Source organism: Apis cerana, linkage group LG2, assembly GCF_029169275.1.
Source record: "Apis cerana isolate GH-2021 linkage group LG2, AcerK_1.0, whole genome shotgun sequence".
Taxonomy (NCBI): Eukaryota; Metazoa; Arthropoda; class Insecta; order Hymenoptera; family Apidae; genus Apis; species Apis cerana.
In genome coordinates, this window is record NC_083853.1 from 13,632,983 (window position 1) to 13,656,637 (window position 23,655).

Below are 23,655 nucleotides of genomic sequence, written 5' to 3' on the forward strand. Positions count from 1 at the left end.
TTGAGTATCGACGTTTTCACTCGTGTTTATCGAAGATAAGCACGACTCATGCAATTATTCTCACCAGATTTATTAACTTTACGATATAAACGAGTGATTGCAATCACATCGAACTTTTAGTTAATCTTATAGGTTGTTTTTTATTATTTCTCGAAATAAAATATTTTCTAATCTATAGAACTATTTATTATTTTAATTATAAATTCCTTTTTTTCTCATAAAGATTGGTAGAAAACTTAATGCTCGAAGAACAAAAGATAAATTTATTACGCAGCTATACATTGAAATTGAATTGCAATTACGAATAACGAAATACGCGACGCAAATAAATCAATGGTTGGAAATCCGCAATTGACCTTGAGAATATTGTCGATTATCGTTATTTCTCGTTTCATTATTAATTTACTTTCGAGGATGTGCACGTAAATAATAGAGTGAAGTTACTGTTCAGAGAAGTTACTGTTCGAATATATTTTATCATACATTCCTGGAAAACAAATCGGGAAATAATAATCACGACTTTGCCTCATTATTTTTTTTTTTTACAAAATAGATGTTCTATATCTGTCCAATTCTTAGAATCCAGAAATTCTAATAAATAAGAATAATCGTTCGTTTTATCGTACGTTTCGTACCTGTTAAATCTGTTAGAACTATCGTTAAGATTATTGACTTCGCGCAATATTGGATCGTACAGATTTCTCATTAATCTGATCGAATGACGTTAACGAGGCATCATTAAAGATAATTAATCAAAATCTTTAAATATCACCGTTTCTACATAGATTCATTTCAATCTTACGATTTTCCGTAGACAATTTTAAATTAATTATGCATTACTGATTAGCATCGATTAGCACGGGAGGAGATTTCCATCGACGAGTTTTTGTCACGACGACAAACGTTTTCTGACGCGTTCCCGTTTTCCCAGCTGACACTTGTCTCGACACCGGACTCCGGTGCAAGTTACTCTGTTTGGACACGAGTTTATGCGACGAGAAATTTCAATCGCCACGTACCACCGAGCGTTTGTTTCGGCATCGAGCCTCGCAAAACCATCCAATATCATTTCCCACTCACTTTTATTCATCCGAGATTGCTAATCTTACGTCTGGTCGATAATTCGATAGCTGCGGAAGGAACGGTCGCAGCGTAACGACGAGTTGGCGCCAAACGAATCGACCGTTCAAACAAAGAACGGTCGCAAATTTAAACGAGGCGCGCGAATGACTTCGAAATGCGCGCGCCACTGTTTCCCCGCGCAGGCGCGTTTGCTAGCGCGTACCTACAGCAGAGCGCGTTCAGGGACCGATCTAAAACTTGCGCATACCTTTAGAACACTTGAAGTATGCCGGCGAATGCCTAGCGGGCCGACGTAAAGGACATAAAATATGCAGAAAACGAGCACCGTTCTACGCTTGATTTTATTGCTTATTCACCCCGTATAGCCTCGATGCTTGTACCCTCGTGTGTGTTTCGAGTCGATCCTTCTCCCGATCGGACGCAATAGAGAAAAGGAGAAGTCGACCAACGTCTATATATAAAATCTGGCCAACCATTATCGCAAATTTACCTGCTATCGACTAGCGGCGGAGATCTAATTCAATCTCCCGGAATCGTCTCGTATCTCTTTCTGTTCCGCCTCTAATTTCACGGCTCGTGCCCCTCGTCGTCTCTGCGCGATTAAATCTCTCGATCCCCGACACTGATTAGCGTCGCGATGGTGATTCCATTATTATATAGGCGATGATTCTCGATCGTATGGCATTTTCACGGATCGACACACAGAAGAATTAGAGAGGACGTAGCCAGGTTTCGCGATCTTTATTCAAGCTTCATCCGAAACCTATATAACAGTAAAATGTATCCTCCAGTATTCCTTTTCATTGCGCGTTCCGAGGTTTTTCGTGCCCGTGATACCGTTCGTGGCCTCTGGGCGTTGGTAAAAATCGGGATTCTCCGTTACCGGCAATCGCAACAGCGCGCCTAGGGAGAACAATTATCGAGGTATATAGTTATTTGTCGTCACGTTCACGGAAACTCCGCGCCACGAAGACGTACGCGGAATCGAAAGAATCGCTCTTTATGCGATTCTGCGGTGTCGCGTACGAGTTTAGAAAAGCAGGCAGCTGATGCATCGAGGTAAACGAAAGCGTGGAGAGAAAGAGAGAAAGAATCAGAGGAGGGAAAAGGCGCGTGCATGCGCGTATGTGTGGGTGAGAGAGAGAAAGAGAGAGTTAGTCGGAGGGCACGCATTTGCAGCGTTGCCAACCGATCGCGTTTGTATGCGTGCGTGCATACACGCGTGCAAGAGCGGCCGTGTTTCCGCGCGATTTGTAATGCAGTGTAACGTGTTCAGCCGCTTAGCACGGCCGCATTTACCTGCCTTTGTATTTGCAAACACCGTGTCGGACATAAACATCGTTCGCCGATGTGCATAAGGATCGAGATACTCCGACCGAACGCGTAAAATTGGAATACGTCGCGTGTTCCAATGCCTTTGTTGGCTCCTTAATTTTGCACGACGATGCCACGCGACTCGATTAGACGCACGCGGCCACCGATTGTCCTATAATTCACCGTCGCGATCGAATTCCGCGAGGAGACGAGCCACGCTTGCGACTTTATCGACTCGGCTCGAGCTCTGTGAACAGGAACGCGAATGAAATCGTTCGAGCGGGCGTGAGTCGAGTGGAAAATCAACGAGGATGAAATGGACGATTATTTACTCGACGAGAGTGTGGAGGATTGTGTTAGGCGTAAATAAAATTCAGGGTAATGATCCGAGAGCGCGCAATATCGATAGTAAATCTGATAGCGATAGGGGAATGTTGCGGATTTCGAGATCCGATGCGCTCGCCGACTGTAGATCGAACGTAGGGGATCGAGGAATATATTTAACCTCGGTTTCGTTCCGTCGAAGGAGGCTTGCGAGGAATTCGTAAAGATGCGTGATAAATAACGCCTCGTTTCGAAAAAGGGATTGCAGATTCTTCGAAGAGGCGTCCACAGATTGTTCCCAAGTCGGTGACTAATATCCATCTAATTACTCGAACGATGAATGTCGTCGTTAACGTTGACGGAATACAATGGGGGGGAAAGAGCTTAGTGCCGCGTTAATAATTGATCATTTTCAAGCGGAGAAAAGCCCTTTGTTTCTCGATTCGAACCAACTTGTCTACGAGGCTCTGATTCATGGAATAAAATCCGTCTTATTCGACGTGGTTACGCCGCCATGTATTCACTCTTCTGTCCGTTTCAGCACAGTCTCGCGCGTGACACACGCGCACAATGATCGCGTAGCCATACAACTCTTAGTGGATCTCCTTCGATTTCCTCCGTTCTACCTTCTCCCTCCCTCCTTCGATAACTCGATAAAGGCCGTGCAGCTGACAAGGCATTTTGATAAAAGCAATCTCGTCCCCGCGTCATTCGCAATTTCGCTACCTCCAACTTGTACCGTTTCGTCTCTCCACATTCTCCTTCACCTCGCGTCACATTACCACCCAACGAATCACAATCGGATTACGATCGATCTCGCCAACTCTTGCTTCCTCGTCCTTTGCTCCACGATCTGTCCATCGGTCGATCAACCTTTCATTAGTTTTCGTTATGATCCAGGTTGGAGCGAACGAGGAGATGGCGATTCGAATGAAATTTAATGAAATTTATTTAGATTTAAAGGTATATCTCTACATAGGCCGGCGGAGAGGATCGATTCGAGGAGGAAGGCCGCGTGAAAAATCGTTAAAAATCCTTGGGAAAACGGGTAATCCACGATGTGATTCGCGGGGGAAGCATAGCCGACTCGGGTTGGCAAGATACGAGTTATTATTCATGGATATTTTCCCCGGAAACGGAGCAATTCCGTTACCATTCCAGTAAACAAAGACCGCGAAAAGTTTACGATGCTTGCACGCGTGAATCTATAATGGAACGGTGGCCAAAGTGGACGATTTTTTCCCCCTTTTTCAACGAGGGAGGGAGGGAGAAAGCTTACGGAGGGGAAAGAGCGTCGGGAGGAAAACGGAGAAGACGAAAGGTTGTCGAAGAAGCGCCTCGTATATCGATCTCGACGCCCGAGTATTATACACGATTACATTTTATTTAATCGAATCTGTTCTCTTTCCCTCTCGTGTTTTCCTCTTTCTCGGATTGTTCGAGGACCCCGTGATCGAGGACGTCGCGACACCCTGAAAAGAACGTTGCGAGGCGATGTCGCGATTTTCTTTTACGATCGCAAGGACACGAGGACCGTGTTCCGCGTGGGTGGAAATGGGGTGAAAAACGCCTCTTAAATCTGACCGCGATAAACGGAAACATAGAGTTTCGTGGTGCGAGCAGGTCGTACGGCGCGAGAATCCGCGAATCCTCGTCCTCCTTCTCTTTTATTTCGACAGAGATGGACCGAAAAAAAGAAAGGATTACGCGTAGGTGGCACATCGTTACACGTGGGCACGTTTCCAGCGCTGGCCGATATTCGAGTAGCAGAGCGGAAGAGCGAACGAACGTAACCTTTAAGTCGAAAAGTCAAACGTAACTGAAAACGATTCGAACGAAGGCGGAATATGATTGCAGCGCGATGTTTTATCGTTGGTCGGGCGTATTCGAGAGAGAGAGAGAGAGAGAGAGGCGAATCGTCCTGCTCTCTATGGCCACGGGTTGCGTGAAATCGATATTACTCCATTTCATCGGTGAAACCCCTTGTTCTCCGTCAGAGGCACCCTTTCTCTCTCTCTCTCCCTCTCTCCCTTTGCCGCGCTACGCTCCATCCCGTGATCGTAATTATCGCCCCTTGTCATTATCGATCGAGCTACTAATTAATGCGGTTTAAATTTGTCGACACCGATCGCGAGAAATAACAATGCATCGCGAAATGGTCGAATATCGCGCGATATCGATAATTATTTCGTCGAGCGGCGATCGGGCGGAAGGGGAGAATGGAGAAGAGAATAATTCGTTCTCTGAGCGAAAGGTTGTCGTAGCGTACCGCGAATTCTAAGATGTTCTCGGGGAAGGGACACCTTATCCCAGTTCGTTTACCTCCTGAACCAGAAGTACCGTTGGTCAAAGGGTGGGGAGGCGGAGGTGGGAAGGGTATAATGGAGAATCGCGGAGGACGGCTCGGGATGAAAATCTCTCGCCACCCTATTTCAGAGCGACGAGATAGGTAGGATAGGAAAGGGGATAGGCAGAGAAACTCGGTGTTGCGTTCGTCCGACGAGGGAGAGGCGAACCGTGGCCGCTTGGTGCACGCTTGAAATATTTTCATACCAATCTTCCCCGTCGATTAACCTCCGTCTGTGCCGTTCTAGCCCGGAATCGTTTATTTATCAAACCCTAACCCCCGCTTGGCTCATTTCAACCGTGGTCCGCTTTAAATTTTTGTCAGGGAGAAAATTATAAACTCGTCGATCGGGACCGACTAATACTCCTAATCGGATGGCATAGCTTGGAAACGACGTATTATTCGGATAATTGTTGGAAATCAGCGTTCGCGAGTTGCCTTTGACGAGGGGTGAATCGTAATAAAGGTAAAAGAGATTCGACGAAAATTTTCCTCTCCGAGTTTTCCCTCTGACTTTGGGAAAAAAGAGAGAGAGAGAGTCGCGATGTGACAAGTCTCGTTATCCTTTTGTACCATGGGTGTCTCGTGCGATGCGATGCATAATGTTTTAATTGGACCGGCTGTTTAATTCGGACTGCAATTGATACTTATGGGACGGTTCAGTTGCCACCAACGTGTATTCGCCGCGTTCTATCAACGCCGTTTCGTATCCCGTTTGAAGGATACGAAAAGGAGAGGAGGGGTAAAAAGAGGAGAAAAGGTAAAAAAGAAAGGAAAAGAAAAAAAAGGGGGGAGAGGGAACGTACTCGTATCGCTTTTCCATTCGCGGACGCTTCTTTTTCGCGTGTCACGCGCGTGTCCGTACGCCAGTACAGATGGACGCGAAAAAGGGAGACGAGGAAATGTTTATCGAATCAAGCTTTCCCTTTGTCTCGATAACAGCGCCGTTCATGCGACGATCAAACGTATTTGCTTCGCCGCAAACGATCGTTTCAATGTGTCCCGAAACAAAAGAAAAAAAATAGTAATAATAATAATAATAATAATAATAATAACAACAATAATAATAATAATAATTTCCGTGAAACTTGAATTTCTATCGTTGATGATTCGAAAGAATCATCGTGGAATCATTCGAGATTTCGTTCGATCACACCGGTTAATAGATGCGTTGAAAGAATCGCGATCGAAAATATTCGCTTCAATCGGATCTTTATTCTTGCGTCGTTAATCGGATTTGCGCCAAGTGTATAACGGGATTCGAACCATTATCCGAAAGGGAAACAGTTTAGAAATTCGAAATAGTCGAGTCCATTTTTCTCGTATTAATGACCTCCTATTCTTTCTCTTTTATTTATTTAATTGCAACTACCTGAGTATACCTGAAACTCGACTTCTTCATTTTGCTCCCTGTTAGTAGGTGCTTAAGCATCGATAAAAGAAATCATGGAGTAATCACTCGAGTCAACGTTTTACGATACGACTATTCTATTTGCGAACCCATCGGTCTCGGTATTATTATTAAGCGTTGGGACCGATGAGAAGCGGAACACTGCAAAATCTCATTCGGGGCCTTCTTCCTTTTGCCTCGTTAATCCGAATCGATTGTGAAAGCGTGCAATCTTAATTTTCAAATTTGTACCGCGTCTTTCTCGTTTCGCACGATCGTGCACCACCGCGAGCGAAGAGGAATCCGTACGCGACTCGATCATCGTTACCGTTGCCCTTAAACGTTAAACGTCATCGATTTCTCACCCACCGTCGTCTCGCGTGCTACATTTTCCCCAACAAATTGGCCCGACGAATTCGTCGCACAGCTGCCGATGTTCGTGCACGAGCGGTTCGTCTTGCTCGCCGGACTAACTCGATCGTTGCCAATTTGCGTGGCGCTCGAAGCGTTCCAGAGAGGAGACCGCTCGATCTCCCCGTAAGTGAAAATTAACCGCGAGAGCGTCGAATTTTAAACGTTTCCAAGTTGTAATTCGCTCTGTCACGCGATCCACCCCGCCCCGTCGCCTCCCCGCCGCGCGTGTGCTCCATAGCGTTATAAAGTTGGAGGTCACCACGTCTCGCCCCGTGTATTGCGTTACGTTTTGGAACACGTTGAACGGGAACGGCTGTAATCATCGTTCGCCCGTACTTACCGGTTCCCGGGTAATTACCGTTCGCCTCGCGTACGGAACAATTATTTTATGACATCGTAATTAAATTCTTGGCCGGCCGGGCTCGGGTAAAGCGGAATCCCTGCTCGCGTGCGCGCGTTCGACGGATGGGATATAGATAGAGGTCCTCCCCTCTGCCACGAGGTTACTCGCGCCTCGTCAACTCCCGGACGTGGAGGAGCGTGCGCGACACGGCGTCGGATAGCGTGTGATATAATTGGAGGATTAACGAGAGAAATTACGAGTTGTACCGTTGAAAACATCGTGTAACACTGTTTTCCTTCCCGGTGCAGTCGCCCGTCTGCCCCGAGATACGCGGCCGGCGAGATAATCGAAAACGCGTGACCGGTAGCGTGGATGCGCGAGGAAGGGGCGGGGAGGGGGAAAAGCGCGGCAAGGATCGAATCACGCGTGCGTGTTCCTCGGGTAATTTCGCATCGGCGAGGAAGAACGGCGAGAGGCAATTTCACTTGGAACGCACTTGTTCCGCTTGGCGATATTGCGTTACAAGGCGGGCGGAGAGGAGGGCAAAGGGGAGGGGGAAGGGCAGAACGAGAGTGGGTTAACGTCCGGCCGGTTGGTTGGTTCGTTCGAAGAAGGGAGATCGTATCGCGGCGAAATTTTTCGGAAGGAAGGGTTGTATTCCTCTCGATGCTCTTCCTCGCTTCGGCTTCCACGGATGATTCACGAAGATCGAGCGGACGGAGTGCATCGGGGCCAGGTAGAAAAGCCGTGTCTTTTATAGCCGGCTTACTTCCCCCGAATCGCCTGCTTTCAACGTCGTAATCCTCCGTCCTCTCCGTTCTCCGTCCTGCATTCGTGCATTTCGTACGCGAGCTTCGCTAATTAGTCGGCCTCCTGTCGAAAACAATTTGCAAACAATAACGAGCAAATGACGAACGAACAACGCTCTCTCTAATCGAAATCTTGTTTCAATGGATCGCGGCGATACATTTGATCGAGCCATTTTCATTTTTATGAAATTCCAAACGCTTCGAACCGTCGAATATCTAATCGAAATTGCGCTCGTCCCTTGCTCGTTGGGCGGGCAAGTAACTAAAAAAAGTAGAGAGAAGAATCTTCTCCTCGTTCCATCGGTCTGTCCGAAGGAAATCGGAGGGTTTCGCGAGCGATTCGTAACTGTTTGACTCATGGAAGGTCGGGGAAGCGTTGTAGAGGTGGTCCATAATGGGAATAAGGGTGGCGGGATAGAAATCGAAAGGGAAACGGGGAGAGGCAAGACATAGGCGGAAATGGGTTGTTTCACGAGGCGCAACAGTTTGGCCGTAGGAAAGTTATCGCGACTATACTCGAGTTTTCCGATTACGGGTGGAATAGGAGAAGATACGGGGCGAGTAAAAACGAGTGGTAAAACGGTTTAGGGCCTGCCCTAGCCGCCGTATACAGGGATCGCGAAAAAATACACGGTGCGTTCGCGCCATTCGATCGCCCGCGTGGAAACCTGTTTGCTCCACGGTATTAACGATACTTTCAACGAGACACTCAATCCGCACGGTTAATAGCGGTTGCCTTAATTGCCCTCGACCGAGCAATTAGATAACTCTTTATCTTCGTTTAATAATACCAGTTGCCAATCTTTTTTAACGCGAGCATCGTAAAATCTCTTTCCTTTCCCCCCCCCATTCCTACTTTTTAACGCCTCTAAAGAACGCCCAAATTCATGCTATCTCAGAGCAAACAATTTTCCGTCCTAAACATTTTCCGCAAACATCTGCTAATCTTTGGAACATTTGGTCAGAATTTACCATATTTAAAATTACTTGGCTTTTGTACTTGGGACCATATTTTCGGACGTATTTGAATGTCTAACGGTTCTACAGAAAATCCTTAACGCCCCTTTGTCCAACTTTGTCTCTCTGACTCATTCTCTTTGAACTTTATTATTTGCAACTTTATTATACCTTTCCACCGAGGAGTTTCCGGATCAGGTCATACTTATTGTTCAAAAATGTCTCTTAACTTGACAAATTAGACTTCCGTAAAAATGATGCCGGCTATATTTATTTTACTATCGTCCTTTCTTATCCTCTCGAGGCAATTTACACGCGATAGGTATTGGAACGTCGAATGGTCGGTTTCGGTACGGCCGGATTATCTCTGTGTACGAAGTCATGATGTCACTCGTTGTAAAGTATTCCACTTGGCATGGTCGACTCGACAAACAGATCGCAACACGATCATCCTCCCGTTAAGTGACCGGACGCTTTCTTCCACTAATTCGATCCTCGCGTCGCGTCTTACTGTCTACCGCGTCTTCCTCTCGCTTTTACTTCGCTTCTCGCCTCCACCCGCTCGTGCCGTCCAATTCCTGCCCGTCGAACGTGCTTCAAATCGTCCTCCTCCAACCGAACACGGCCACCGGCCGAAAATTGGCCGGCTGCCCGCGCCCGCTTTCCACGATGATCCGCGCGAAAAATCAAAGGAACATCAACCCCGAGATTTCTCGAGAGCGAAATAGATTTGCCGCCGGTGAAGTAAGTAAGTAACTAAGTAGGCAGAGTACGCGGAGAAGTGAGTGGTGGTGCGGTGGTTCGTGTGGCACGTGTGAGCGCACGAGTGCACTTAAGCATAAAACGAGGCTCGTTGCAGTGGTGGCTCGTGCCGCGAAAATGATATTCGGTCGATAACGCGTTACGCGCCGTTATAAATACCACCGAGCCGTGCATTTTCCACGCGCGCGTGTATACACGTGTGTGCGCGTGTATCGATAACGCGTGAATATAACGTTCGCAAATAATCTTGGAGGAGAAAGCTTCGCTCACCCCCATCGCTGCCGCTCGAGAGTAGAGGGGTGAGTGGTAACGGTACATAGGGTACGTCCAGGTATAATTGCTAATCTTCTCACTGTGAGAGAGGTGGGGATATTTCGTTTACCTGAGACTGTAATATATTTGCTTTCTGCAAAGACAATCAGTCGTAGTTGTGATGTCGTGCGAGTTAGAGTTCTTACATTTTTGCTCTCCCGTGTTTTGTCGATCCTCGACCGGCGCTCAGGGAACGCGTGGTTGATCGAAGCGAAGTAAGGCGCGCCGCGCGCTCGCGTGTGTTGCGTAAAGGTGTGATATAAAAAAAAAAACGAGTTGGACGATTTCTTGACTTGGACGAAGCTATTGCAGTTGTCGAAGCGGTTTAATTCCTCTTCAAAAGAAAGTTGGAGGGGAAACGCGCGTCTCGTCTCTGTTTCTGCGGTGGAGAGAATGCCGAGAATTTGTTAATGAAGACTCGATGTTTAAAATAACTCTAACGTGCGGATAGATTGTGATCGTAGCGTGTGATACACCTGTGTAAATACGGCTGAACATTGTCTAGACACGTAAATCGAAGCGTACATAAATCCCCTTCTGCTCGGAGAATCATCGATTGATCATGGCCAAAGAAGAATTCGATTGGAGCTCCCTGTTAGAGTTTCTCAAACCGAAGTACCCAGTAAGGTAAATAATACAGATTTACTAGATTAATAAATATCGTTTGTTCGATAATCGGAAATGTTGCCTCGAATGAACGCGAACCATTTCATTCGTTCCGCCGTTATTAGGGGAAAGCGAAGAAAGTTTTGTGGAACAGACACGATTGACGTTGCAACGATTTCTCGATTCGAATGTTGGAAAAAATGATCGGCAAACGGTAGCGTCCTTTCCGTTTCGATCGATATATCGTGAATCAGCTGGCTGGATGAGAGAATTTCACGCTTCTCTCTCTCTCGTCGGATACAGAGTAGACACGCGAGATCCGTTCGCATCGCTTATGGCCGGCCCTTTCCGACTCGGAAGAGTAGTCGGTTTCGAGTAGGCGATCGAGAGATTCCGTATCCTCGGCGGAAATGGGGCGATGCGAAAAAAAAGAAGAGAGAGAGAGAGGAGAGGCTTGGTGGTTCCCTTTGCCGTATGCCACCACCTCCCCGATTCTCACGGGCTACCTTGGTTCGCGTTAGTTATTACCTGACATTACCCTACGGTTTTCCTTTGAACCGTGAATGCTGTTCCCTGAATTTCATCAAAGCGGTGTCTCCCTCCTTTGAGAGTTGCCAATGCTGTATCGTCGAAAGCCACTCCTCGTTTGCCGTCTCCCAGCGTCGATAGAGTGCGTATTTCGCGTTCCGCGAAATCTTTCCTCTATTTCGTACCACGGATTTATTATTTATGCTATTAACCGGGAATGTGTCGATTTTCCCTCGGTTCGACGCTTTCCTCCGAACGAGGAACGCGCCAAAAACGGTTTTCAAGAATTCGCGCCAACTCGTAGAAAAGAGAGCTGACGAAATACTTTTAAGAAGCAACAGATCGAGGAGGATATCTGGGCCAATGGAACGCTAACCTCGCTGGGTGGGTGCTCTTGTTTCGTTGTTGCTCGATATCGGGTCGGTAAATCGCTGTTCGAATCATCGAACGATACACCAAATATCTTCCACGTGCCGGCTATAGCGAAATAATTAATTATTTACGTTATCGATTTAACTCTCGCGCCACAGGTCGTGCTTCAACAGTTTTCGATCGGTTAGACAAGAGTGAGATAACAAATTATACGTTAATTATAAATCGTTGATAAATCTAACATCCTCTTGTATTTCTTCCGAAATGTCTCTTTTCGAGAGCGTGAAAGGGGTGAATGGATCGTAAATGGCGCATCGAACAGATTGGCGCGCCGAATGCTTCTTCCGCCGCATTGGCCACGCTATATCGAATTAATTGGCCGAATTCATAGTCGGTCGGTCGGTGCTGCGATGCTCGAAGAAATGTCGAAGCTTCGCGCGGTGGAGAAAGAAAACTCGAGTCGGTCCGTCCACGATAAAAATAATCCACTGACTAACATCTAGATGAGTTTCGGCGACTATTATTACCACGAATCTTCCCTCCGGTACAAAGCGTCGTGGCGATTTTTGTCTTGTGTTGTAACAACGTCGCCGTTGTTATTCGTTCGACTTTAATAGAAAGAGGAACGATTTCTTTAAAAACTCGAGGTATTTCTATTTTTAACGCGATTTAACTTCTCCTTTATCGAACGTCGCATTCTCGGTATTCAATTTATTTCGATGCAACGTTCTCTCGATCGTGGCGGCTATGTGTACGTATATCCATACATCACACGTGCACGTATTATCTTTCCTTTTTACGGAGCGAAGTTATTCCGCGAGCTTGATTTCCGCGAAATCGTCGTCAATGACGAGCACGATCGTTTCGCGTGCTTGCCGTTTCTTTCGAGGACCATGATTTCGCTGACGATCGCCGTTGCATTTACTCGAATTTCACAGACTTCCAAGATGCACGGCCTCGTCGCGATCCGAAACAGACGAACGCGCCAAATTTTCGGATATCGGTCACCGTGGTCAAATTTTTCTTTCTCCGCTCCTTTCCGTAACTTTCTCTTTCTCGATTCCCGCTTGTTTCGTCGTTTTGGAAACTTCGTCTTGGCTCGATCTTAATGGAACGAAAAAATGAAATAACGAATCGAATGGATCTCTCGAGACGATCATCGCCAGTCGAGACGAAGGATAAAGAGAGGAAAAATATACGTATGTGCGATATAATCAAGGAAGGAATAAATAAACGCGTTTTCATTTTTCCTCGTTGATACGTAATGGTATACATGCCGTCTGTTTGAAGAACAACGCAGTCGTTCGTGTCGTAGGTCAGTGTAGCTAACCGATCGGTGGAATACAGCGTGTTCGATTGTCGGCGATGCTTGTCGAAGCTGAATCGCGAAGCCGTTGGGATTTCCCCCGACACGGCAATTTAACGATGTGATTGACAGACGCCAGGTTTTGACGGGTCTCGTCTGGCCTGGTCGGTCAGAACTTGAGAATCGGTTGCAACGAGTTAATTCGTTCGATGTGGTTCCGCGATAACCCAAATTCCTCGACCGCATACTGGGCTGGCTCGCAGACTTCTTTCGTTAATTACTCGATACGTGGGCGACCGCGTTTATTATGCCATTTTACGCGTGGCAAGGGGTGGCGATGGTTTGGGGCTGATTAAATTAAATTTAAAATCCGACCGTTCCGTGCTATTATTTTAAACGATGGTTTCCAGTGGGGCGTACGTTGGGTATACGGGCGTATATAAAAGAGATTTCGAAACGAGTCGATAAAAATTCTCATAAAGGTTGTGTGTCGGGGCTTTCCATACGCGTGGCTTTTGTGCCGTAAAACGTATCGGAAATTAATATGCCAATTTCCTCCGAAAACTGGCTTGGCACGAGTTCACCCCCTTCCCCCACACCCGGGTCCGGTTGTTGTAGCGTCCTTTGTTCGAAAATTAGTCAAATGTGTGGGAACGCCTGTTTCGAATGTCAAAGAGATTTAAACGGGATACGCGTACCTTGACCAGACTCGTGAATTATCATTCGATCGCGAGTAAACTTTAAATTATTATCGTTATTATTATATTAGACGCGAATCGATATTATCGGGGAAAATTTGAAAATCGAAATTAAGGATTTTGATTTTATTCGAAACTTGAAAGTCAGTTGGTTTAATTATTTTTTCCTTACGAAGAAAATTTTTTTGGAATATATGTTGGATTCCAATGCATCGCGAGGAGTATACATCGCGATTCTGTTTTTCCATTTGATGGACTTTATGAAAAAAAAAAAAAAAAAGAAAAAAAGTAAACCGTTTCACGCGTACGTCGTCAGTTTCCCGCCACCGCTTTGTGCGTATTGTCAACGGCGGTTCACAAACAGTAAGAAACTTCTCAGCAACGTTACGAGTGTCACGGTAATCCATTGCTATTATACATATCTCGTGCGGCAATGCGCCTGGCGGTTTGCGCGCGAGGCGGCGTGTCGGTCGACCGAAGAGGAGGAATAGAAGCGTAGGAATAGGCGGCGGTGGCAGAGGAGTAGGAGGTGGAGTAAGTTGCGCGCGCGGCCATTTTGATAATCTCCCACTCCAGTGTCTCACTCTCCGCTCCTTGCTCCTCCACCTCGCGCTCCACCTTTCCTCTCTGTCCCACACTCGCGCGTCAACCTTCCCCTATCTCTGTTCCACTCATTCTCTTTCCGTCTCTCGCGTGCACACTCACACCAAGGATTTGACACACGTAACGGGTACAGGCGCGCACATATACATACGCGGATACACGCGCGTACATAGATCGGAGAGAAAGAGCGAAGAACGGAAAGAAAAAAAGAGAAAGAATCGTTGGAGCGAGGAGATGACGACGACGGGATGGCGAGGGTGTAGAGGAGTAAGACGGGAAGGGAGGTTCGTACACAGAGGATCGGTGCGTATATTTTTTTTCTCGTGCTCGTAGTGCGCGAGCTTTTGCGGCAAAAGAGCGTGTGCAGGAGAGTCGCCCCCGTGGTCGCTAGTGTCGCGATTTCCCTTCTTCCTCTCTCGCTCTTCCTCGTTCTCTCTCGTTCCCGCTCTCTCGGTACAACCGCGCGCATACACGTACAACCCGTTGTACGTGCTCTCGCGTGTACGTGTGTATCTCTGCCTATCTCGCTCCTTTGCCTCTCCCTCTCCTCGTCTCGACCGGAAGGTGCCAGTTTCTCGTCGACGATCGTCTCGTGCACACTCGCGCTACGTCGTCGTCGTTTCGTGTATTGTCGCGTACCTCTCGGACGTCGTTGTCGTCATTCTCGTCATCGTCGTCAACGTCGTCAACGTCGTCAACGTCGTAAATGTCGTAAACGTCATTGTTACCATTGCGCAACGTTCAACCTCTAATCATGGCATGTAAACAAATTGGATTACAAGTGTCGTGATCCTCGGTCGAATTTCGAGGAAAACGAGCCGCGTGTGCCTGCTGACCAGTGCAAGTAAATAGAGAATGTTGCCGCGTCAAGGAGACTCGTCATCGGGATCGGTGCGTTATATTTTCGTATTTCGAGTTTATTTTATTCCTTCCCGTGATTGACACCGTTCTGTCGAATGGAAAAAGGTGTTGACCTTAGGAAAGTGTTGGTGCGTTTATCTTCTTGGTGGGTTGTTGCATAGTGTGTGTCGTACGAGTGGGAGCGCGCGCTTCTGGATTAGCCGCTCCTCTCGTGCTTCTTTTCGAAACAACGCCGATCGACGCTCTGCTCGCGGAATCGTTTGAGCGTTCGACGAAAGAATGAGAGTGTTTTTCCACGCAAATATCTCGTCGCCATTGGCGAGTCGTCGAGCCGTTCCTTCGCACACGATTCTCGGTATTTCTAGTGATTCTGGTGATCGCAGTTCTAGTGACAAGTCAATTTTGTCAGGATTATTTTTGGATACCACGATTAGTCGACTCGTTCTTTCTTGAACGCACGGTGAGTAAGTATTAAAAACTTGTGTGATCGTATTTCGTTTCGTTTCTCGTATAAACGATAAATTAAATAATTCTGTGACGTTCTGTCGCGATAGATCGCGCGTGGGATGGACATTTTCCACGGTAAGGCGGAAAAAAAAAAGAGACGAATGATTACCTTGTCACGATATCCATGGTGGAACACTGTACGCTACCTTTCGATCGCGTGTTATTCCAAGTTTTTTCTCCTCACCGTACATCCTAGTTTTCCGATAGCACTTTTGGAGAAAGTATGACACGACTTTCGTGACCGGTTGGTGTATTTCGTGACTGGAACGCGCGCGGGGCACGTGGGGAAAATTTAGACGGACGTATCGGTTCCATAGTAGGGAAACTGTTGTCAATAAGAGCGAAACGTTTGTCAGGATTAATAGGGAATTTGGTTGAGAAGGTTCGAGGCTGTAGTCGCGCAGTGTTTACTTTCGACCGACGACACCGGACGAAACTAGATTTCGTTCGATATAAATATCAAGGCACGAGCGTCGTAAACGTACCGTGCACGGTCATCCAGTAGTCGATCCGCCGTGGTAGAAATTCTCGTTAAATTATCGATAGACGCTCGCGCGTAAAAACGTCTGTTGGCGGCCATGTTCAAGAACACTCGGTCGCGGAGATATTGCGATTTCGTCATACCACGTGTCGCCATTTTTTTTCTTCGCATTCAAACGGAGCGTTACCTTCTTAGCTGGACTTTACCTTCATCAGTATCGCATCCACCTCGGATCGTTTCGTTGTTTACGTGACTTACGATTTTTCTATATCGAGTATACTTTGCCTATAAGTGCTACACAGGATAACAACGATAACGCGTCATTTCAATTCTAGAATATGCCTGTGCCAAGGTATGATTCATGTCCTTACCTATAAGACCTACTTACCAAGATACCGGAATAACACCGGAGAAATATTTCACTGTACGAAAGCTTCGTTTCATTGAATTTACCTTCGATTCGAACATTATTCACGATTGATCGTTTATAGCCTCGAGGACGCGGCAAGTTTTGCGTTCGACGTCCTTCGAATGGTCGAGGTGGTTTAACGTCGAATAAGTCGCGTTACCCACTACCATTTATTCGACATTTGATTCGTCTGAAAAAAATTTGAATTTTTTGAAATCGCATAAAGTATAAAAATAATAGAAAGTTTGCGACAATATATTAACGTTATCGCTAATTGTTTCTCAATTATATGTATGTATATATATATGTGTGTGTGTGTGTGTATATATATATATATATATACATGTAAGAATTCCCCTAACATGATTTTATCTCTATCGATTTATCCTCTGATAAATCTCGCTCTTTTCTTTGTAACATGTTGACGTCATTAGCCAACCTACTTAATCCAGAAAATGATACAAGCGATGAATGATGGAATTGAACAAAATTTTGCAGAGTTTATCGTCGAGAAATTTTGTCATGATTTGTCATATTTTTCGACGAGAGGGCACTTGCTCCGTTCCACTCTCGTGTTTCTCTTCCCTCGCTCTTTCGACTCGGCGCGCGCTAACTTGGGATTACGTAAGTGACAGAGAGCGCTGCTACCAAAGAGCCTTGGTTTCCTTTTAAAAATGGCCGTCCACTGGCCTGAGAAACATCATCTCGTGTCGAAAACATCGGTCGTTCTGCGCCGTAGAGTGGAGCACACGCGTGTTCCGTTTACGTTGGATCAAGCGTGGAGCCATGATCTCGCACTCGAATTCCCTCGAATTATCATTCGTCCGATTTGACGTTAATAAATTTATATGATGATGATGATGATGATTTGCGTGACAATTATTAAGTAATCATTAATCGTATTTTGTCTTAAAAATATTGAATATGATATACAACAAATATTTTCCCATTTTTTGTTTATAATGTCGCATATACAAACGAAGTATTATCGATAAATATGTATATTAAAATCAATAATTTTCTACGATGAATTGACGTAGTTATAAGGCGAACGAATAGATAACGTTTCGCGCTACGAAATCATATACGTGGAAAGGGAAATTGTGTGATACGCTGGTAGAGTACTGTTATCAAAATACCAATGTTCTAGAATACGAGCGGAACTGGGTTTTCGAAATTGTTGCTATTGTTGTATGATTCTTTGGCCTTTAAGCAATCGTGAGAAATATATTTATAAAAGATACGAGAATATTGTGATATAATTTGTGTGGAGATTAGAGAACTGATAACGACTTATATTACTATAAAAAACTTAATGGACGATAACAAACGATTTGTGATGTACAATTTCTTAATGTACAAAACGAAAAAACGATGACCATGACAACAACATCGAGTTATTTGGAACATATATATATATATATATATATATTTTGTTTATTTTGTTTTGTTTTCTGTAAAATTCCTATCATTCATTGATAATTATTTTAATTGCACCAATAGAGTATAGAAAAAATAAATTACAAACATTTGCATTATAAATATTTGTAAATGTTAATATCTAACAACCCGTCGACACTTTAGAACCGTAATTTACACGTCAAATATTATATCGCTCTTCGAAGGTCGATCGACGACTGATCGTTAATCTTCCGTCGTAACTACCTAATCGTCCATCGTTTCGTCAATCGGCCAATATATTTATATGGTTTATCGCAATTGCAATAAACATGCGAGAAAAATATGCTTTCGCACGTTCACTTTCGTGATCAAAATTTGTAAAAAATCCATTTCAATACGATAGAAATATAATAAAAGAAGAACTATTTATGTTTTTTTTTATAAATCAATTTTAAACGATCGATTAAATGGCGTTTAAATATCTTTGCATAAATATTTCAAGGCGACAATTATTATCCAATTGTCGTCCGAGAATAATAATAAATATTCAACAGCAAAGATTTTTAGCCAAAAGGCTCGAAGTGGATAGCTCGTTTTTTTTTTTTTCTTTCAATAGCCGATGCTATCGAGCGAGCATTATGTAATGGTTATCGACAATGGTTAAGCCGTAGCTTCTCCGTTCGGCGACTTTAGTTTTCGACTCGTGGATGACATAGTGAAGCGTCTGGACTTGACATTACCGTCAGGCTCGTTCAATGCCAGGAACGGAAGAAAATTCGAGACGAAGAGAGATCCCGACCGTTCTTGAACTTTGACCGAGTTATGTGCTAGTAATCGGTCGGCTGTTCGCTCGTCCGAATTAATTTCAAAACTTTTTTTTTCCCACTTCTGTTCAACGTTTTGGCAGCATTTTCGAGTACCAGAGTTCCCTCGCTAACGAAGGGTAAAACCGTGGATTTTTTTTTTTTTATCGAAAGCATCATAGATGAGTCGATTACGTCTCTTTGGAGTGTTTATCGAACGCACACTTTTTTAGCTGGATATGTGCAATACGCGTCGACAAAGAAATATCGTTTTTTTGAATGAAAAATGCAAATTCAAATACGCAGACTTCGTTATTGAATTTCGTTATTAACATGTAATTTTTGTTCTATAAATCGAACTAAAAGCTCGTTTAGTCGATATCCTCTAGATTCCAGATAATATAATTCGCGCGCATACGTAAATGCACAAGTGAATCATCGTTTCACGTTTCTAGATGATGGTCGAGTAAGATGAACGTATTCGTGATCGATTTATCGTATTTATCGAGCAATTAATAATTCAAGTCGCGTCACTAGGGAACTGGTGTTTCCGAATGTTTGTTTATGTAAACGGTTGCTCGTCGAAACAACACAGTCGAAACTCGAACAAACTCGTTTCCGCGGAAGCTACTTTCACAGTGGGAAAACTGCGACCGATAAATATGTAATGTATTCGAGATTCCGTATAATATCTGGTGTAAATGAAACTTGATTCAAATAGCGAGGAAGGTTTCGAGCACGGTTCAACAGGCTCGGTTCAATTCGTTCAAGGAGATTAGCGCTTGAGCGTAGAACGAAACGCGGCTTTCGAAGGTTGTCGTACCGTGAAACGATGTCAGTGTGTCAGTGTCAATGGAACCGAGTCATTGGGTTTGTCGATTGCGATTCAACGGGAAGAGAGATGATTTTGCGACGATGAGAAACTTGATCTTTCTGAGAAAATCTCCCCTCGGACGGGCGGATTTCTAAAGTTTACTTTTTCGAAAAACGGAATACGGATAAATTTTACGAAAACAAGGAAAAATGAAAAATCTCGATCGATTCCAAATCCCAAATCTCTAATTTCTGTCCCTAATTATTCGATTATAATCTGTAATAAAATTGGTAATTAACGAACGACTTTATCGATGGCGGTAAAGAGAAAATGAAGATCGATTGCGAGATGAGCAGGGAGAAAGATAGGGTGAGAGGGAGGACAGGGGGAGGGGGGAGAGAGAGAGAAAAGCTAAAAAAGAAAGGAGGAAAGAGAGAGCAAGAGGGAAAAAGGCGTCGAATCGCCGAGAATTCGCGACCGCGCAATCCGGCATTTAGCCTTCGCCGGCTCAAAATAAACGCGACAACTCACAGATTCCCTGTGCCTCTTGCCACTCCTCTGCGCATCGTGATTTCGACTCGTCTCTCTTTTACACGCGTCCATCGCTCTTTATCTCTTGTCGATCTCTTCTCCGTGCTCTCGCGCGTCTCTACCCCCCCCGCAACGAGTTTACGCTCCTCTTCGTCGTTCCCCCAGCACGGATACTTTCGCTGTCTCGGTCGTTTATCGGCAGAGAGTAGCTAACTAAGCTCGAATCCAATTCGCCACACGTACGGCCACGTGCGTGCAACGGTAGCAGCTCCCGTTCTGCCCGTGTGTGTGAGCGCGCGCGAGCTGCCGCCGGACGCGCGTGTGCGTTACACTGTTTCGCGTGCTAGTTCGCTGCGTCTATACTTCGTCCGATTTCTAAACAGCACGACGCGTGCACTTACACATCCGTAAGTAAGCGTTGCGTCGTGGAAATCGTCCGTTTTCACCGTAAAATTCCACCACCAATGTTTACGATATATATATATATATATATATAACACTTTTGACGATATATTTTGATTGAGAAAATATTTGATTTGAGATAGATAACAAAAAAAAAAAGAAAATAGAATTCATCAGAGAGAAGATATTTTTCAAAGGAATTTCCAACTTTTAAGAAATCTCATATTTTTACCGCGTAGTTTCCGGAATACCGTCCGAGCGATGAAAAATACGATTGTCGGATCCGATCATCGATAATACCGGCTCATTGAGTAAATTTAGATGAATCGATAGTTCGATTCATAAGGCGGCGATATCTGAAATAGCGTGGAACGGTTGTACGCGTATTGACGAATTAAAATATCGGTTATGACGTTGGTTTTCAAGAATAGTATAACTCGCTATATACGGTGGTGGAAATTAGCGCGTCACCGATCGCTCGAGCATCGTCGCTGACGTAGATCGATCCTGACCCGTCGGCTGCCCGTGTCTCCGTGTTCGTGGCTTGCGAAACGCGGGAAATCGGATGACGTTTCGTTGTCGTGCAGATTCGCCAACTGTTTATCCCAGGCTATACCCGTTGGAATTTTTGATTAACGGGAGAGAAGCTTTCTGTCGCGTTCGCGAAACGAACCGGGAAAACGGTTTTCCATTTACAGTTCATATTCGTCATCGTTACGGATACGGCTGGTCCAGGATTTTTTTAATTAAAAAAAACATGCTGCTTGGCCATTCCATCGATACCCTATTGATCTTCACGTCGACACAGTCGTCACGCGATGCTGCTTCTCGATAAATACTCTCAAACGATTTTTAACGTTTTCGATTTATATAAATCTATCGTTAATGCGGAATTTCGAAGAGAGCCGATGTAATATGCGCCATATATCGATCTTTGTTCCAAAACGAGTCCACCATTTCTAATGTACATTTTTAAAAATATTTCGTCTGACGGCAATTTCGTATTTTTGACCAGTTGTTTATACAATTCTGTAATAACGCGGTAATTTTATATACGAGAGAAAGAAGAAGGTCCGATAGAAACGTCTGATTTATCGATTTTCCTTTCCGTCGATTAATCGACCTTCCTCTTATCTGTTTGTTCATCGCGAATCGCAGATACCAAGGGGCCTCTTAAGAGTTCTTTCTTCCTTATCATTTTCAATGGACCGCGATTAACGCGAGTTAATTATTTCCGTGGCCGATACTCTTCTCCGTTCAAGCGATTCGCTCGAAAAACTCGTTGGCAGATATTCGATGACGCCGTTGGAAATACAACTTGCTCCACTTTTAGAAGATCGTGTCGAATCGAAAGTAGCCATTAGTGTCGCCGCTTCGAGTATTTCAGTTACAAAAATAGAAGAGAAAAGGAACTCGATCGTTCAGCTCGTCTCGAACGGAATGCCATTGTTTTCTTTTCTTTTCTTTTCTTTTTATATTTAATTCATAAAATCCATGAAACCAGTTGGTCGAGTCGACGGTCAATCGGTCCGTTCGAAAATGATTCGTCCATGAGATCGTGGATCGCGCGACTGGAAAATTTGGAATCGAGCGAATGGGAATTCTGGAGGATGGCGAATCCCCCGTCCATTTACCGAGGCGTTAATCACGAAAGCGCGCAGGCTTCGTTAGTGCGATGAACTTTGTCGGCTTTGCGACTTGTCCAACACTCGATAAAGTGCACCCCGCTCTTGCTTCTCGTTTCGATTCTCTTCCGAAATCGGCCAACGCTTTACCAATTCGAATCGTCTCGGATGTGTGAACGCATAAAAGGGGAAACGTTGAAATTCTGAATGTTTCCGGTCGAGTGTCCTAATTCAAAGGAAACGCTAGCAAAAAGGGACGACGAAACTTTTCCAAATTATGTCTTATCCAACGATTCGGAAGAGAATTATTATTTTTTTTTATTCCCCCTCTTTTTCATCACAAAGGAAAAATATTTTCGCCCGAAATATCTGGTGGTAAATTGAGTTTTTTTACTCGGAATTTTTGGGACGAGATATCTCTTATCCAAATAAAAAAAAAAGATCGCGAGGAGAGGTTAATATTCTATGGAGGTGGAAAATCCTTTCGCCAAACTTATTCGTATACATCGAATGTGTCGTATCAATACCGCGGATGATACGTACACGGATATTCGTATCGGATCTTGGTCGCCGTTATAGCGGCGTGCCAGCTCGAGCATGCTCGCTTTATCAGGAAATATATATATATATATATACACACGAATCGCGAAAGTATCACGTCCTCGTTCCAAGAGACGGAGAAAGAGATCGAGGGAAGTGGGAGGGGAGGAGTGCATTTTAGTAACCGGGAAATCAGTCGTATCTAAACTCGTAATGGGAAGAGGTATAGATATACGTATACACGTGTAGTACGCATGTGAAGGAGCGAGACGAGATCCCCGCCATGGTAATAAATCCGTCGGCCAATGAGCCTCCCCCCAGTCTTGTCACTCCGACCAATCCGAAATCCATCCACGATGGATCCGCCATCGTGCGCGTTCCCTTCGAATTTTCCACCATACGATCCATTCACCGTACGTGTCGTATCCGTATCGTGATTTTCGTCCATATTTCCGGCTGGAAGGGAAAAATCATCGACCGCGGAGCCGTTGCTCGCTAATGAACGGCGGCTGCGAGGATTAGCGGGGCGGATCGATATCCGCCCCACGGAAATTAGTAATTCTTTGCCGTGTTCCCCGCGCGGAGACGCGCGGATCGAATTGGAATCGTATTGGGTCGAAAAGCGATTCGTCGCGACCCAGTTTCATGCAAATCCGCCGCGAACCCTAACTCGATTTCGTACGTAGAAGAAGGAGAAGACATTTCGACTATCTGATAATTCGCTATCTGCGGTGGCGTGTCTCGTCCGGTTGATTCGTGATCCTCCCCGGCTTGGTTGTAGCCGGAAACGCGGTTAAACAGGTGTTTGCTGCAGCTGCTCTCTCTCTCTCTCTTTCTCTCTCACTTTTTCTATTTGCGTTCCGCGCCTAGTTCCTTTTACGGTTGACGATGTATTCCTTAAAACGTGGGAGAGTTATTCAGAGAGGGTGCGTCACGTGCCGATTTCCGCTCGGAGAGAGTCTAGGATTCTTGCCGGCACGATCCAGCGCGACGAATTCATGGTCGATGGCCAGCCGAGGAAGCGAATTTTTTCTCGGAAAAGATCGATTCAACGTAAGGTGATTGTCGATCGCGAAAGAATCCGTGGAAATTTGTTTGCTTTTTTCTCTTTCT

General features: G+C 45.1%; 1 protein-coding gene across 10 annotated transcripts in view; it reads left to right on the forward strand.

Annotated features, from left to right (window-relative positions):
• LOC108002792 (AF4/FMR2 family member 4) overlaps window positions 1-23,655 on the forward strand; it is a 111,801-nt gene that overhangs the window by 24,575 nt on the left and 63,571 nt on the right. Inside the window, exon 1 of one of the 10 annotated variants that reach the window (XM_028669241.2) lies at window positions 10,183-10,682. The exons of 4 other annotated variants lie outside the window; for them this stretch is intronic. In XM_028669241.2, coding sequence (XP_028525042.2) covers window positions 10,618-10,682 — 65 coding nt within the window. In that variant the 5' untranslated portion in view covers window positions 10,183-10,617. 5 more of the 10 variants (XM_062071379.1, XM_062071378.1, XM_062071380.1 and 2 more) reach the window with 5 other exon arrangements.